Below are 15,329 nucleotides of genomic sequence, written 5' to 3'. Positions count from 1 at the left end.
TGTACTGTGGATTACAGATGTAGGGGAAAAGCATCCATGAGTAATGAGGAGTATTGATAAATATTTAATGGTATGTAGTATTTCACCTGTCAGGCGGAGCATCAGGTTGTGGTTACAATGTTTCTATATTTCTTCAGTTAAATTAATCGTACATTATACAGTGTGTATATAGCTGTGACTTCTGTCCTTTTTGGTAAGGCTCTCCAATAGTCTGTATACCTGTAATGTATGTGATGACCAGTAGGGGGTACAAGTGAGTAATACTGAAGTGTAAAGCTGGGGTTTACTATTGACTGAAGGCATCTGTGTTGGTCCCATGTTCATATGTGCCTAGATTGCTGAGAACAATGAGGTTTTAATATATGCAAATGAGCTTCTAGGAGCAACAGGGGTGTTGCCATTGCACTTAGAGGCTGTACATTGGCCACACCCTATGCACTTTGACAGTAAAAACCATGCCTGGCCTGTCAAAGTGGAGAGAGCAGAGCCTCTAGGTGTAATGGTAACGCCCCCGTTGCTCCTAGAGGCTAATTTGCATATAACAAAACATCATCTTTCTCAGCAATGCTGACACATAGGAACATGGGACCAACACAGATGGCTTCAGCTGCCAAGCGCACATGTACCAGGTCAGCCAGTGTCAGAGGTACAAAGCTGCTGACAGATGTCCTTTAATAGTACTTATAATGTGAACCCAGCTTGGCAGAGGGTGTGACGCTCTGCAGAGCCTGAGCCCTGTGTGCGGAGAACCAAACAATGTAGAATCCAGCGTTAAATGGTGCTCTCCCACCATTTGTAGGACAATGGCTTCCTGATGACGTTGGTGCCGCAGTGCACTTCTCCCAAATATTGGTGGTAGGTTGCAAAATCATCGATGAAGGTGCAACGCAGTGCCAAGGGCTCCAGCAAAGACCGCACCTTCTCCTCCAGGCAGCAGGTACCAGAGATTACGGGGCCAAATGGCTTTGGGATCCCTAGGTAGTTTCCCAGGACGAGCATGTTGACCTAAAGAGAAGGATCATTTGTGAGTAGTTGCTATATGCAGCACCTGTAGATATCGCCCCCTCCCACAGAGCATCAGTTTTGTGGGTGATCACCTCCATACCCTGATTTATGGGGAGGGTGGGGGGGGGGTTCAGTCCTGGGGATGGATGCTGCAATCTTTAGGATCAGCGAGGGAGCAGGAGCCTGAATAGAGGAGCTCATCACCCATGTACAGGTGCATCACAAATTACAGTATCATTGAAAAGTGAATTTATTTCAGTAATTCAATAAGTGAACCTCATTGTATACATTTATTATGTATAGAGGGATCTATTCCAAGCGTTTATTTCTTCTGATATTGATGATTACGGCTTACAGCTACTGAGACCTCAATAGTCAGGATCGCAGGAAATTAGATTATTATATAAGACCAAATAAAAATGTGTTTTAATACAGAAATGTTGGCCTCCTGAGAAGTCTGTCCAGTATATGCGCTCAGTACTGGTCGGGGCTTCTACTGCATCAGTGCGGCAATGTGACATGGAGGCGATCAGTACTGGTCGGGGCTTCTACTGTATCAGTGCGGCAATGTGACATGGAGGCGATCAGTACTGGTCGGGGCTTCTACTGTATCAGTGCGGCAATGTGACATGGAGGCGATCAGTACTGGTCGGGGCTTCTACTGTATCAGTGCGGCAATGTGACATGGAGGCGATCAGTACTGGTCGGGGCTTCTACTGTATCAGTGCGGCAATGTGACATGGAGGCGATCAGTACTGGTCGGGGCTTCTACTGTATCAGTGCGGCAATGTGACATGGAGGCGATCAGTACTGGTCGGGGCTTCTACTGTATCAGTGCGGCAATGTGACATGGAGGCGATCAGTACTGGTCGGGGCTTCTACTGCATCAGTGCGGCAATGTGACATGGAGGCGATCAGTACTGGTCGGGGCTTCTACTGCATCAGTGCGGCAATGTGACATGGAGGCGATCAGTACTGGTCAGGGCTTCTACTGCATCAGTGCGGCAATGTGACATGGAGGCGATCAGTACTGGTCGGGGCTCCTACTGTATCAGTGCGGCAATGTGACATGGAGGCGATCAGTACTGGTCATGGCTTCTACTGCATCAGTGCGGCAATGTGACATGGAGGCGATCAGTACTGGTCGGGGCTTCTACTGCATCAGTGCGGCAATGTGACATGGAGGCGATCAGTACTGGTCGGGGCTTCTACTGCATCAGTGCGGCAATGTGACATGGAGGCGATCAGTACTGGTCAGGGCTTCTACTGCATCAGTGCGGCAATGTGACATGGAGGCGATCAGTACTGGTCAGGGCTTCTACTTCATCAGTGCGGCAATGTGACATGGAGGCGATCAGTACTGGTCAGGGCTTCTACTTCATCAGTGTGGCAATGTGACATGGAGGCGATCAGTACTGGTCAGGGCTTCTACTTCATCAGTGTGGCAATGTGACATGGAGGCGATCAGTACTGGTCAGGGCTTCTACTTCATCAGTGCAGCAATGTGACATGGAGGCGATCAGTACTGGTCAGGGCTTCTACTTCATCAGTGTGGCAATGTGACATGGAGGCGATCAGTACTGGTCAGGGCTTCTACTTCATCAGTGTGGCAATGTGACATGGAGGCGATCAGTACTGGTCGGGGCTTCTACTGTATCAGTGTGGCAATGTGACATGGAGGCGATCAGTACTGGTCAGGGCTTCTACTTCATCAGTGTGGCAATGTGACATGGAGGCGATCAGTACTGGTCGGGGCTTCTACTTTATCAGTGCGGCAATGTGACATGGAGGCGATCAGTACTGGTCAGGGCTTCTACTTCATCAGTGTGGCAATGTGACATGGAGGCGATCAGTACTGGTCATGGCTTCTACTGCATCAGTGCGGCAATGTGACATGGAGGGGATCAGTACTGGTCAGGGCTCCTACTGCATCAGTGCGGCAATGTGACATGGAGGCGATCAGTACTGGTCGGGGCTTCTACTTCATCAGTGGGGCAATGTGACATGGAGGCGATCAGTACTGGTCGGGGCTCCTACTTCATCAGTGCGGCAATGTGACATGGAGGCGATCAGTACTGGTCGGGGCTTCTACTGCATCAGTGGGGCAATGTGACATGGAGGTGATCAGCCTGGGGCACTGCGGAGGGTTCTGGAAGCCCAGCTTGCATGGATAGCCTTCAGCTCATCTGCTTTGTGGGGTCTCTCATAGATTCTCTATGGGGTTTAGGTCAGTCAAGCCCAGTGATACTGTGGTTATTACACCAGGTGTGGGCAGGGGCCAAGTCCTGCTGGAAAATGACATCAGCATCTCCATTAATCTCATCAGCAGAGGGAAGCATGAAGCGCTCTGAAATCTCCCTGTAGACGGCTGCACTGACTGTGGACTTGATATAACACAGTGGACCAGCACCAGCAGAGGACATGGCTTCCCAACCATCACTGACTGTGGAGACTTCACACTGGACCTCAAGCACCTTGGATTGTGGCCTCATCACTCTTCCTCCAGACTCTGGGACCTTGATTTCCAAATGAAATGTGAAATTTACTTTCATCTGAGCAACAGTCCAGTCATTTTTTTTTTTTTTCCTTAGCCCAGGTTAAGGGTACTTTCCGCAACTGCCTGCCAGCCCCGGAAATCAGTGTGCAAACTGATACCATTTGTTTCCGGGTCTGACAAATGCATTGAAATACCGGATCCGTCTCTCAGGTGTCATCTGGAAAAACGGATCCGGTATTCATTTTTTTTCACATTTTTAAAGGTCTGCGAATTGCCAAACCTGAAGACCGGATCAGTTTTTCCGGAACACTTGGTACCGGATCCGGCATGAATGCATTTCAATGAAAAATAATGCCGGATCCGGCAAGTGCTCTGGAATTTTGGCCGGAGAAAATACCGTTAAAGTGACTGAACTGAAGACATCCTGATGCATACTGAACGGATTGCTCTCCATTCAGAATGCATTAGGACAGGTTTTTTTTCCGGTATTGAGCCCCCTAAGATGGCACTCAATACCGGAAAACTTTAACGCTAGTGTGAAAGTACCCTAAGATGCTTCTGACGTCTCTGGGTCAGGAGTGGACACAAGTAATGAGACATTTGTAGCTCATGTCCTGGATACCTCTGTGTGTGGCTGACTCCAGCCGCAGTCCACGCCTTGTGAATCTCCCCCGAATTCTTGAATGGCTTTTTCTTGACAATCTTTTCAAGGCTGAGGTTATCCCTGTGGATTGTGCACCTTTTTCGACCATACTTTTACCTTCCACTCAACTTTCCATTAATACGCTTGGATACAGCACTCTATAAACAGCCAGCTTCTTTAGCAATGACCTTTGGTGGCTTACCCTCCTTGTGGAGGATGTCAATGACTGTCTTCAGGACAACTGTCAACTCAGCAGTCTTCCCCATGATTGCGTAGCCTTTGCAGATGTTTTTTGTTGATTAGAATGTGACACGAGTCTAAAGATTATTCTTTTTCACAAAATTCTAATTTTCTGAGATCCTGACTTTTGGGGTCTCATTAGCTGTAAGTCATAATTATCAACATTAAAATAAATAAACACTTGAAAAAGATCCCTCTGTGTGTAATGAATGTATAGAACAGGGGTAGGCAACCTCCGGCACTCCTACATGCTGGGAGTTGTAGTTTCACAACCGCTAGAGTGCCGGAGGTTGCTGACCACTGGTATAGAATATATGAGGTTCACTTTTTGAATGTAATTACTGAAATAATAAACTTTTTAATGATATTCTAATTTATTGAGATGCACCTGTAGATCCCTTGTGTCTCACCATGTTGGGGAAGAAGGACTCCGCAGACTCCTTGTTAGAGTCAGCCTTGTAGAGGATGGGGATGTCTATGATGTCTTCTTCAGAAAGACCCAGCTCCTTCTTCATGATCTTCCTGTTTATGTTAATGTTCTCCTGTAGGAAATAAGATGGTAGGTGGAGAATTCGACAACCGTATGTGAACGTCAGTTGTCAGGGAGGTCCCTGACATTGACTGGATGTTCCTCCGTTACCTGACAACTCTCTGACGACTGCTTCAGGTCTTTGTCTGACAAGATCTCATCGATGGTATATTTTTTGCATTTCAGACCTAAAAGATGCAAATATCGTGCAATCAGAACACCTCATGCCTGTCTTATGCAGTAAATAAAAAAAAATTTAGTTGTCACAGCTCTGCCTCCTTTACAGAACTGTAATCTATTCCCACTTAAACCTTAATTTACGTAACTGTGCTGTACCCACCTTCAAACATAATGGTTTTCCCGTGTCCTTCTCTCTGCTTCTGTTTAAAGAGCTCTAGGCAGGCCTGAGGACTCGCCAGCAGCAGCCGAAATCCCTGCGGAGGGTGAGAAGCAACGTGTCTTATGTATGGGGGGTGGTCTTACATCATGTACAGTACAGACCAAAAGTTTGGACACACCTTCTCATTCAAAGAGTTGTATTTATTTTCATGACTATGAAGGCATCAAAACTATGAATTAACACATGTGGAATTATATACATAACAAACAAATGTGAAACAACTGAAAATATGTCATATTCTAGGTTCTTCAAAGTAGCCACCTTTTGCTTTGATTACTGCTTTGCACACTCTTGGCATTCTCTTGATGAGCTTCAAGGAGGTAGTCCCCTGAAATGGTCTTCCAACAGTCTTGAAGGAGTTCCCAGAGATGCTTAGCACTTGTTGGCCCTTTTGCCTTCACTCTGCGGTCCAGCTCACCCCAAACCATCTCGATTGGGTTCAGGTCCGGTGACTGTGGAGGCCAGGTCATCTGGCGCAGCACCCCATCACTCTCCTTCATGGTCAAATAGCCCTTACTTTCAAAGTTTTCCCAATTTTTCGGCTGACTGACCTTCATTTCTTAAAGTAATGATGGCCACTTGTTTTTCTTTACTTGGCTGCTTTTTTCTTGCCATAATACAAATTCTAACAGTCTATTCAGTAGGACTATCAGCTTTGTATCCACCTGACTTCTCCTCAATGCCACTGATGGTCCCAACCCCATTTATAAGGCAAGAAATCCCACTTATTAAACCTGACAGGGCACACCTGTGAAGTGAAAACCATTTCAGGGGACTACCTCTTGAAGCTCATCAAGAGAAAGCCAAGAGTGTGCAAAGCAGTAATCAAAGCAAAAGGTGGCTACTTTGAAGAACCTAGAATATGACATATTTTCAGTTGTTTCACACTTGTTTGTTATGTATATAATTCCACATGTGTTAATTCATAGTTTGATGCCTTCAGTGTGAATCTACAATTTTCATAGTCATGAAAATAAAGAAAACTCTTTGAATGAGAAGGTGTGTCCAAACTTTTGGTCTGTACTGTATGTGGCAGGAGTGAGGCATATAAACTATTTCCCATGGAGGTGGAGTTCCCCTTTAAGAACGTACATGGCCTATTGACATCTTTGTGATGAGTCCGGAGAGATGGATGACATATTTGTATAATTCCCCTGTCACGTTCTGTACCGCTATCAGTGGTCTTACCTTTTTATTCAGCGCCGGGACAAAACTCATGAACTCGTCGATGTGGGCGACGTAGAGCCAGGTGGAGTACAGGTAGACTGGGGCCTGGACCTGCTGAGCGTGGAAGAAGTCTCTGAGCGCTTTATTCATCCGCATGTTGTTCCTGCAGATAACAGTGCATAGGGAATAGTTACACCTGGGCCCTGGTGCCTGCAGGGGCCCAAAACATGCTGGTGTAAAGGAAAACTGGCTTAGTTGCCCATAGCAATCAATCAGATTCCACCTTTCATTTTTCAGAGCTCTTTTGGAAAATAAAAGGTGGAATGTGATTGGTTGCTATGTGCACCTGGCTTAGTCGCCTATAGCATAGCAGCCAATCAGATCCCACCTTTCATTTTTCAGAGTTCCTCTGGAAAATGAAAGGTGGAATGTGATTGGTTGCTATGGGCACCTGGCTTAGTTAACCATAGCAACCCAACAGCTACCACCTTTTATTTTTCAGAGCTCTTTTGGAAAATAAAAGATGGACTCTGGTTGCTATAGGCAACTACACTAGTTTTTCTGTACACCAGTTTTGATAAATCTCTCATAATGGGAGAAAGTGACTGATATAGAATTTGTATTACTGCTGCCTTCATTCTCCTGTCACTAGTTTTACATGGTGTGACAGCTGGGAGGAGGCGCCGCTGATCACTGCTGCATGATTCATGAAATAATGATCATATAGAGCTTTATAGACTGGTAAAACAATAAAAGAAAACATAAACCTGCCCATCAACGGGATTTATAGACCTATAATCATAGTCTATGGTCATGTAATAATATAGACAGCGTTTGTCACATTGGCATGTACCACACTGACTGACAATGATATGATAGGGGGTGTAGTGCAGTTTTTACATACAGCAGCTCTGCAGACAGTATCACTTGGCTTAGATACACAGCCATTGAGACAGTATCACACATGATAGGCTTAGATACAGCAACTCAGCAGGCAGTATCACACATGATAAGCTTAGATACAGTGTCTCAGCAGACAGTATCACACACGAGAGTATTAGATACAACTCAGCAGCTAATATCACACATGGTAGTTTTAGATGCAATAGTTCAGCAGGCAGTATCACCTGACTTAGATACACAGCTGATTAGACAGTATTACACATGATACATGTTACACATGACTGGTTTAGGGCGCATTCACATGACAAGAATAGGACCTGCTCTATATTTTTTTTGTGTGAAGGGGGAACGAAATGTGGAACGATGCGGACTCATTCATACGGTCGTGTGAATGAGCCCTTAGATGCACCAGCTCAGCAAACAGCATCACACATGACAGGAGTATAAAATTAGATAAAGAGGTTCAGTACCACACATGATCGGATTAGATACAGCAGCTCAGCAGACAGTATCACACTTGATAGGATTAGATACAGCAGCTCAGCAGACTGTATCACACATGATAGGATTAGATAAAGCAGCTCAGCAGACAGTATCACACATGATAGGATTAGATACAGCAGCTCAGCAGACAGTATCATACTTGATAGGATTAGATACAGCAGCTCAGCAGACAGTATCACACATGATAGGATTAGATATAGTGGCTCAGCAGACAGTATCATACTTGATAGGATTAGATACAGCAGCTCAGCAGACTGTATCACACATGATAGGATTAGATAAAGCAGCTCAGCAGACAGTATCATACTTGATAGGATTAGATACAGCAGCTCAGCAGACAGTATCACACATGATAGGATTAGATATAGTGGCTCAGCAGACAGTATCACACATGATAGTATTAGATATAGTGGCTCAGCAGACAGTATCACACATGATAGGATTAGATACAGTGGCTCAGGAAGCAGTATCAGACATTATAGAATTCGAAAAATTAGCTCAGCAGACAGTATCACACACAATAGGATTAGATACAGTGGCTCAGCAGACAGTATCACACATGATAGGATTAGATACATCAGCTCAGCAGACAGTATCATGCATAATAGAAGTAGATACAGTGGCTCAGCAGATTATATCACACATGACAGGATTAGGACAGTTCTCAGCTGCCGTCATGTAGAGTGTAAGCTCACCTGGACAAACCATCTCCAATGAGAATCCTCCCCAGCGGGTAATTCTTCCCCTGTACGACAACAGGAGGACTGACTTCCAGGTTTCCAAAAGAATCCAGTGTGTTCACTGTGCTGATGTCATCCGGCTCCCGTGTCACGTAACCAAAGTCCGGCCCCTGAGGAAAAATTCGAATTAAAACCAGAATTAACCAACAAAATGACAGATCAAACAGGAGCAGAGTCCGCAGCAGCACAGAGTGTTTCAGGAGAGAGGAATGCGCTGATCTTGTGGGGGGCAGTGACCTGGTGACAGGGGACACGTTTTACAGATCAAACCTTTCATCTTATACCATGAAGATGAACATATCAACAACCAACCAGAACTGCTGAGATTGGAAAATCCTTCAGGCCACGGTTTCTTGGCGAATCCAAGACGACTGGAAACTGTTTGTGAGGAGCTTCAGTGTATCCGAACTCCATCTCATCCTGCAACACAGCGAACAAATCATTATATAGTACTGGAGACTGTAGTTCTGAGAGGTGTATGCTGTATCTAATCCTATCATGTGCGATACTGTCTGCTGAGATGCCTTATCTAATCCTATCATGTGTGATACTGTCTGCTGAGATGCTGTATCTAATCCTATCATGTGCGATACTGTCTGCTGAGATGCCTTATCTAATCCTATCATGTGTGATACTGTCTGCTGAGATGCTGTATCTAATCCTATCATGTGTGATACTGTCTGCTGAGATGCCTTATCTAATCCTATCATGTGTGATACTGTCTGCTGAGATGCTGTATCTAATCCTATTGTGTGATACTGTCTGCTGAGATGCTGTATCTAATCCAATGATGTGGGATTCTGTCTGCTGAGATGCTGTATCTAATCCTATCACGTGTCATACTGTCTGCTAAGATGCTGTATCTAATCCTATAATGTGATACTGTCTACTGAGATGCTGTATCTAATCCAATGATGTGTGATTCTGTCTGCTGAGATGTCTATCTAATCCTACCATGTGTGATACTGTCTGCTGAGATGCTGTATCTAATCCTCTCCTGTGTGATACTGTCTGCTGAGATGCCTTATCTAATCCTATCATGTGTGATACTGTCTGCTGAGATGCTGTATCTAACCCTACCATGTGTGATACTGTCTGCTGAGATGCTGTATCTAATCCTATTGTGTGATACTGTCTGCTGAGATGCTGTATCTAAGCCTATAATGTGTCTGTTAAGCTATTGTATCTAAGCCTGTAATGCACTGGACTGTCTTTTGAGCTGCTGTATCTAATTCTGTTCTGTCATATGTGTGATACTGTACTGCTGAGATGCTGTATCTAAGCCTACCATGTATGATGCTGATCTGCTGTATCTAAGTTTATCGTGTGTAATACTCTGCTTCTCAGCTGCTGTATATAACCCTATCATGTTTGATACTGTGCTGCTTTACGCCTGTATCTTAGATTATCATGTGTGATACTGTCTGCTGAGCCGCTGTATTATGTGTTACATTGTGCTTTTGAGCTGCTGTATCTAAGCTTATAGTGCGATACAGTGCTTCTGAGCTGCTGTATCTAAGCCTATCATTTGTGATACTGATTGCAGAGCTGCTGTATCTAAACCTATCATGTGTGATAATATCTCAGATAACCGTGCAGCCCTACACCCCTCCAATCATGATTGTCTCTGTGCCGGTGTTGATTGTAAGCTCCTCAGCCCAGTGCATTCCCCCCTACATTGCTATGCTGTATTACTCACCTGCATCCACTGGTCTCCCTGGTTCTCACTATACGTCACCATTTTGAGGGGGCACCGCACCCTCTCCACAAAGTCTGATATCTGTTTTACAAACTCGGCATTGGAATTTATACTGGAAAATAAGGAAACAATGGGCAGGGGTGAAAAGCCAGCAATACCCCCGTATACAGTTAGAAAGGACCAGTCCTATGTAAATACAGCTTCCTCATTGAGTAATGGGATGTGCAACTTTATCATTTCATGGCCTCTGCTTGCTGTCAGTGAATAGAAACATTCTTGTTTACGCGAGGGCTGAAAACCTCTCCTGACCTAGTCCTGCTCACACAGCTGAGGGTCTGCTGCAATGCATCAGTGTAGGTGTGAGCAGAACACAATGGCAGTGCAAATCTCTCCTGTCCTGATTTGTGGGATGGGCAGTCATGTACCAGGCCCCATTCACACAATGGCTGGGGTGAAGGATTTGGCATGTCCCAACAGATGGGTGCGGGTTCTCTCTCAGTCTTTAAAGGTGTGTGGGTTCTTTAGTACTTGGCAGCGGTCCCAGTTTATGAATTACTCCCCCATCGTATATATCTCAGATGCATATATGGGTGGGATTGCCCTATATAGGGCACATATAATGCAGCCTGTTGGCCGCTGCGCCTCTTTTCTTGCTCCCTCTCGTCCTCTCATGAATTATTTATTCATGAGATCAGGTTTGTGGAGAAGTCCTTGAAGGGCGTGACGTCAGCACCCGCTATAAATCACCGGTGCAGGCAGGGGTGCACCTAGCCTTTCTGCTACCTGAGGCAAAAATTGAAATGGATCCCCCCTCCAGCTCTACTGTTAAAGGCATAAAGGGATACAGTTGACTATAGAGAGATGAGCACTTCCACAATGGAAGCGCTCATTTCCCATGGCCCTGCCATCGCCGCCACTTGTCTCTTTCCCTCTTCGTCCTCCGGCAGCACACCATGGGTTAACCCGACCTCATTAGCTCCTTGGACCGCCCACCTAGTTAAACAATTAGAGATTAGTTAGTCGGTACCTATATAGCAGGCCATCTAGGTGCACCTCCTTGTGTTTTTTCTTTGTCCTCAGCAAATCGGCCGGCATTCTGACGGCCAGTTGGACTTTGCCCACCCGGTGGAAGTTTTTTCTGTGCGCCATGTATGTTCCCTGGCGCTTTTTCTCCATTACAGCGGCGCCCCTGCAGTAACGTGGGACCGGAAGTCTTGTCCCTAACTTCCGGTGCGGTGGAACGCACCATGTGGAACGCAGACGCTGGGCGTCTGACGTCACAGGAAGTTCCGGTTTGGGCGCCAAATTTGAAATATTTAAACCAGGTAAACCTCTAGCTCACTGCCCTTGTGCCTGGCAGCCGAGCTTTTTGCGTTTTAAGGTAAAATTGCCTGTCCTGTGTCAGGCAGCCTTCTCCCCCTGCAAATTTAAAGACTATTTTATTTCTTTTTTTGCAGATGTCCAGCTCCAGCAGTAAGAGGTCCAGGAAGACCAGACACAGGCTCTGCCGTGCTTGTGAACAACCCCTTCCTGATAAAAGCTTGGAGGATGTGTGTGTTGACTGCGTGGAGAGCTCCCCTTTAAGGTCCGCTAAAAAACCTAAGAAGCAGGTTTTATGCATTTCTTGTGTTCAGCCGCTCCCTGAGGATGCGGTGTCTAACATTTGCAAGAACTGTTCTCATTCTGATGAAGTATCGGATTCGGATACCAAAAAGCTGATGTCCTTACTGAAGGCCTTTTTAGAAAAGTCCAGTAAGAAAACCCAGAAGACAAAGCGTTATGTCTCTCCTGCTTCATCTGATCAATCTTCCCGGTCTGAGGGAGAAGTATCTTCAGAATCGGATACAGAGTTGCCGGTTTTGGAAGACAACTTCTTATTTAATAAAAATGACGCTAACCTCCTAATTAAAGAGGTCAAAAACATTATGGAGTCTAGGAAAGAGAAACCCTCTGAGCAGAATGAGGAGAACCTGTTCTACTTCCCTAAAAAGAAGGCTACGGTTTTTCCCAGCCACCCTGTGCTGAACTCTATCATGCACAAGGAATGGGAACAGCCTATCGGAAAGATCAATCTGGGATCCAGATTCAGGGCTGCATATAAGACTGATCCGGCTGAATCCACAAGCTGGGACGCCCCCGCTAGAGTAGATCCTTCCGTTACAAGGCTTGCGAAGAAGTCCTTCTTTCCCAGCGATGACTCGTCTTTACTAAAAGACCCCATGGATAAGAAGGCGGATGGCCTCCTGAAGAGGCTTCATACATATATGGCCTCCCTGAACAAAGCAGCTATGGCCACTGTCCCTGTGGCACGTGCGCTGCGTGTTTGGCTGAGTCATCTAGGACGGGACATAGAGGATGGAGTTTCTAGAGACGAATTGCTCCAACAATTACCGACTCTAAAGTTGGCGGCGGAATTCTTATGTGACTTCCCTGTTGACTCCTTGAGATTGACGGCAAAGAATATGGCCCTGGCCAACTCTGTAAGAAGAGCCACATGGCTGAAGTTGTGGTCGGGTGATCCGGCATCTAAGAGCAACTTGTGTTCCTTGCCCTTCGAGCCCGGCAAGCTATTTGGCTCCCATTTAGACAAACTATTGGAGTCCAATACTGAAGAGAAGGTCCTCAACTTTCCTCAAGTTAAAAGGAGAGAAAAAAACGAAGTTTTTTCGTCCCTACAAGGGCCAGGATTATAGAAGATCCAGCTTCAGAGGACGTCCCCACAGGGGAAGATCAAGCAATAGGCCTAACACAGAGGGTCATAAGAAAAAATCTGAAGACTCCAAACAGTCCAAAACCGAATTCTGACGCCAAAAGTCAAGTAGGAAGCCGATTGTCCCATTTCTATTCAGAATGGAGACGAATAACGTCAGACATCTGGTCTCTCCAGATAGTAAAGGAGGGATACGATTTAGAATTCTACCGGTCTCCTCGAGATCGATTCGTCTTAAACGAAAGGAATCAGCTTCTCTTCCATCTTCTGCAAGAGTTCCTGGAAAAGGGTGCTCTGGAACCAGTACCTTACTCTCAAAAAGGGAAAGGTGTATACTCCAGAATTTTCGCTGTCCCCAAATCAGACGGAGGAAACAGGTTGATTATAGACCTAAGATACCTGAACCACCACATGAAAAAGATCCACTTCAAGATGGAAACAATAAGGTCCATCACAGCAGTACTCAAACAGAATCAGTTCCTGGGGTCCCTGGATCTCAAGGACGCATACCTCCATATACCTATAAAGAGTTCAGCAAGGAGAGTCCTGAGGGTGGCAATCCAGGTCAAGGGAAGAACCCTTCACTATCAGTTCAAGGCACTTTCTTTTGGTCTGTGTTCTGCACCGAGAGTGTTTACGAAGATGGCGGTCGTCATAGCAGCAAAACTGCGCCTCCAGGGAATCCATGTCTTTCCCTACCTGGACGATTGGCTTATTGCAGCAGATTCCAGAGGCATCCTGCAAGTCCATCTCAAGACAGCAATAGAACTTCTTCAATCCCTGGGCTTCTTAATAAACTGGAAGAAGTCGGACATCATTCCCTCTACTTCCAAGAAGTTCCTGGGTCTCCTAATAAATACAGAATCCATGATGCTATACCTAACGCCAACAAGAATAGAGGTCTTGAATAAAGAAATAAAGACCCTAATGACCCTACGTTCTCCCACTGTCCGCAGGGTTATGAAAACCTTAGGCCATATGACAGCAACATCAGATGCGGTGCCATGGGCCTTGATACACGCCAGAGATCTTCAGCAGGATATGTTGAGAACCTGGCATCACACTCGGCACAATCTGGAGGCGAGAGTGAACATGAGAACCTCAACTTTACAGAGCCTAAAGTGGTGGCTTTCGTCCAGAAACCTCTCCCGGGGGAAGATATTTCAATTCAGAGCTCCAGTGGAAATCACTACGGATGCCTCCAGCAGTGGTTGGGGAGCACACCTTCAGGACAAATGGATCCAAGGGGAATGGTCGACGCATCAGAAGAAGCGCTCTTCAAATTACAGAGAGCTGAAAGCAATATTTTTAGCCCTGCTCCACTTCCAGGCATTTATCAAAGGAAAATATGTGATGATCCGTTCAGACAATCTTCCAGCAGTGTTTTACCTGAACAAGCAAGGAGGTACAAGGAATACTGCACTCCTGAATCTATGCAAGGAGATATTCTTTTGGGCAGAAGGGCATCTCTCAGAATTAAGAGCGACGCATATAAAAGGTTGCTTGAATACTCGAGCGGATCTCCTGAGTCGGAAGAAGATCAGTCAGTCAGAATGGGAATTGAATCCTGTTATTTTCCAGCAAGTTGTAAACAAATGGGGTTGTCCGGATTGGGATCTCATGGCATCCAAGGAAAACAGGAAACTGACCAACTACTGCTCCCTAAACAGGATGGATCGGCCCACAGTAGTAGATGCGTTCTCCATCAGTTGGAAGCACCTATTTGTCTATCTCTTCCCACCTGTTCCTCTCATCCTGAGGGTTCTAAGGAAGATCATGCTGGAGAGACCCCAAGCCATCCTAATAGCCCCATTCTGGCCCAGAAGGTCCTGGTTCCCTCTCCTCCTTCAGATGTCGAAGAGAGAATACTGGAAGCTACCGATGGTTCCCAACTTACTGCTTCAGAACGGCCTGTACCATCAACATCTGGACAGGCTACACCTTACGGCCTGGAGACTGAGAGAACCAGACTAGAACAGGAAGGTCTTACAGAATCAGTCATTTCTATCCTACTGTGCTCACGCAAGGATTCCACTAATAAGAAATATGCAAGGATCTGGAAAAAATTTGTGACCTGGTCAACAGAGTCTAACTATCCAGAGGTTACAGTCAAGTCCGTTTTACAATTCCTCCAAGAAGGTTTCCAGAAGGGATTCAAGCCCAACACTTTGAAGGCTCACATGACGGCGATCAATGTGATGACAGAGAATAAATTTCTTAATCACCCTCTCATATCCAGGTTCTTCAAAGCCATAAAGAAACTGAAGCCAACCTTAAGAGAACCTGTTCCCG

At 45.7% G+C, this 15,329-nt stretch overlaps 1 protein-coding gene across 1 annotated transcript in view; it reads right to left on the bottom strand.

The window, feature by feature from the left end:
* Positions 1-771: 771 nt before the first annotated feature.
* LOC120986720 (protein-arginine deiminase type-1-like) overlaps positions 772-15,329 on the bottom strand; it is a 51,967-nt gene continuing 37,409 nt past the window's right edge. Inside the window, exons 9-16 of the mRNA XM_040415460.1 lie at positions 10,328-10,439; positions 8,941-9,048; positions 8,584-8,738; positions 6,503-6,644; positions 5,255-5,348; positions 5,026-5,102; positions 4,796-4,927; positions 772-1,005 (exon numbers count right to left, since the gene is read on the bottom strand). Coding sequence (XP_040271394.1) covers positions 772-1,005; positions 4,796-4,927; positions 5,026-5,102; positions 5,255-5,348; positions 6,503-6,644; positions 8,584-8,738; positions 8,941-9,048; positions 10,328-10,439 — 1,054 coding nt within the window. The remainder of the gene's footprint in view (positions 1,006-4,795; positions 4,928-5,025; positions 5,103-5,254; positions 5,349-6,502; positions 6,645-8,583; positions 8,739-8,940; positions 9,049-10,327; positions 10,440-15,329) is intronic.

The sequence above is a fragment of the Bufo bufo genome, chromosome 1 (assembly GCF_905171765.1).
Source record: "Bufo bufo chromosome 1, aBufBuf1.1, whole genome shotgun sequence".
Classification (NCBI taxonomy): domain Eukaryota; kingdom Metazoa; phylum Chordata; class Amphibia; order Anura; family Bufonidae; genus Bufo; species Bufo bufo.
This window is presented reverse-complemented; position numbering and strand designations above follow the sequence as displayed.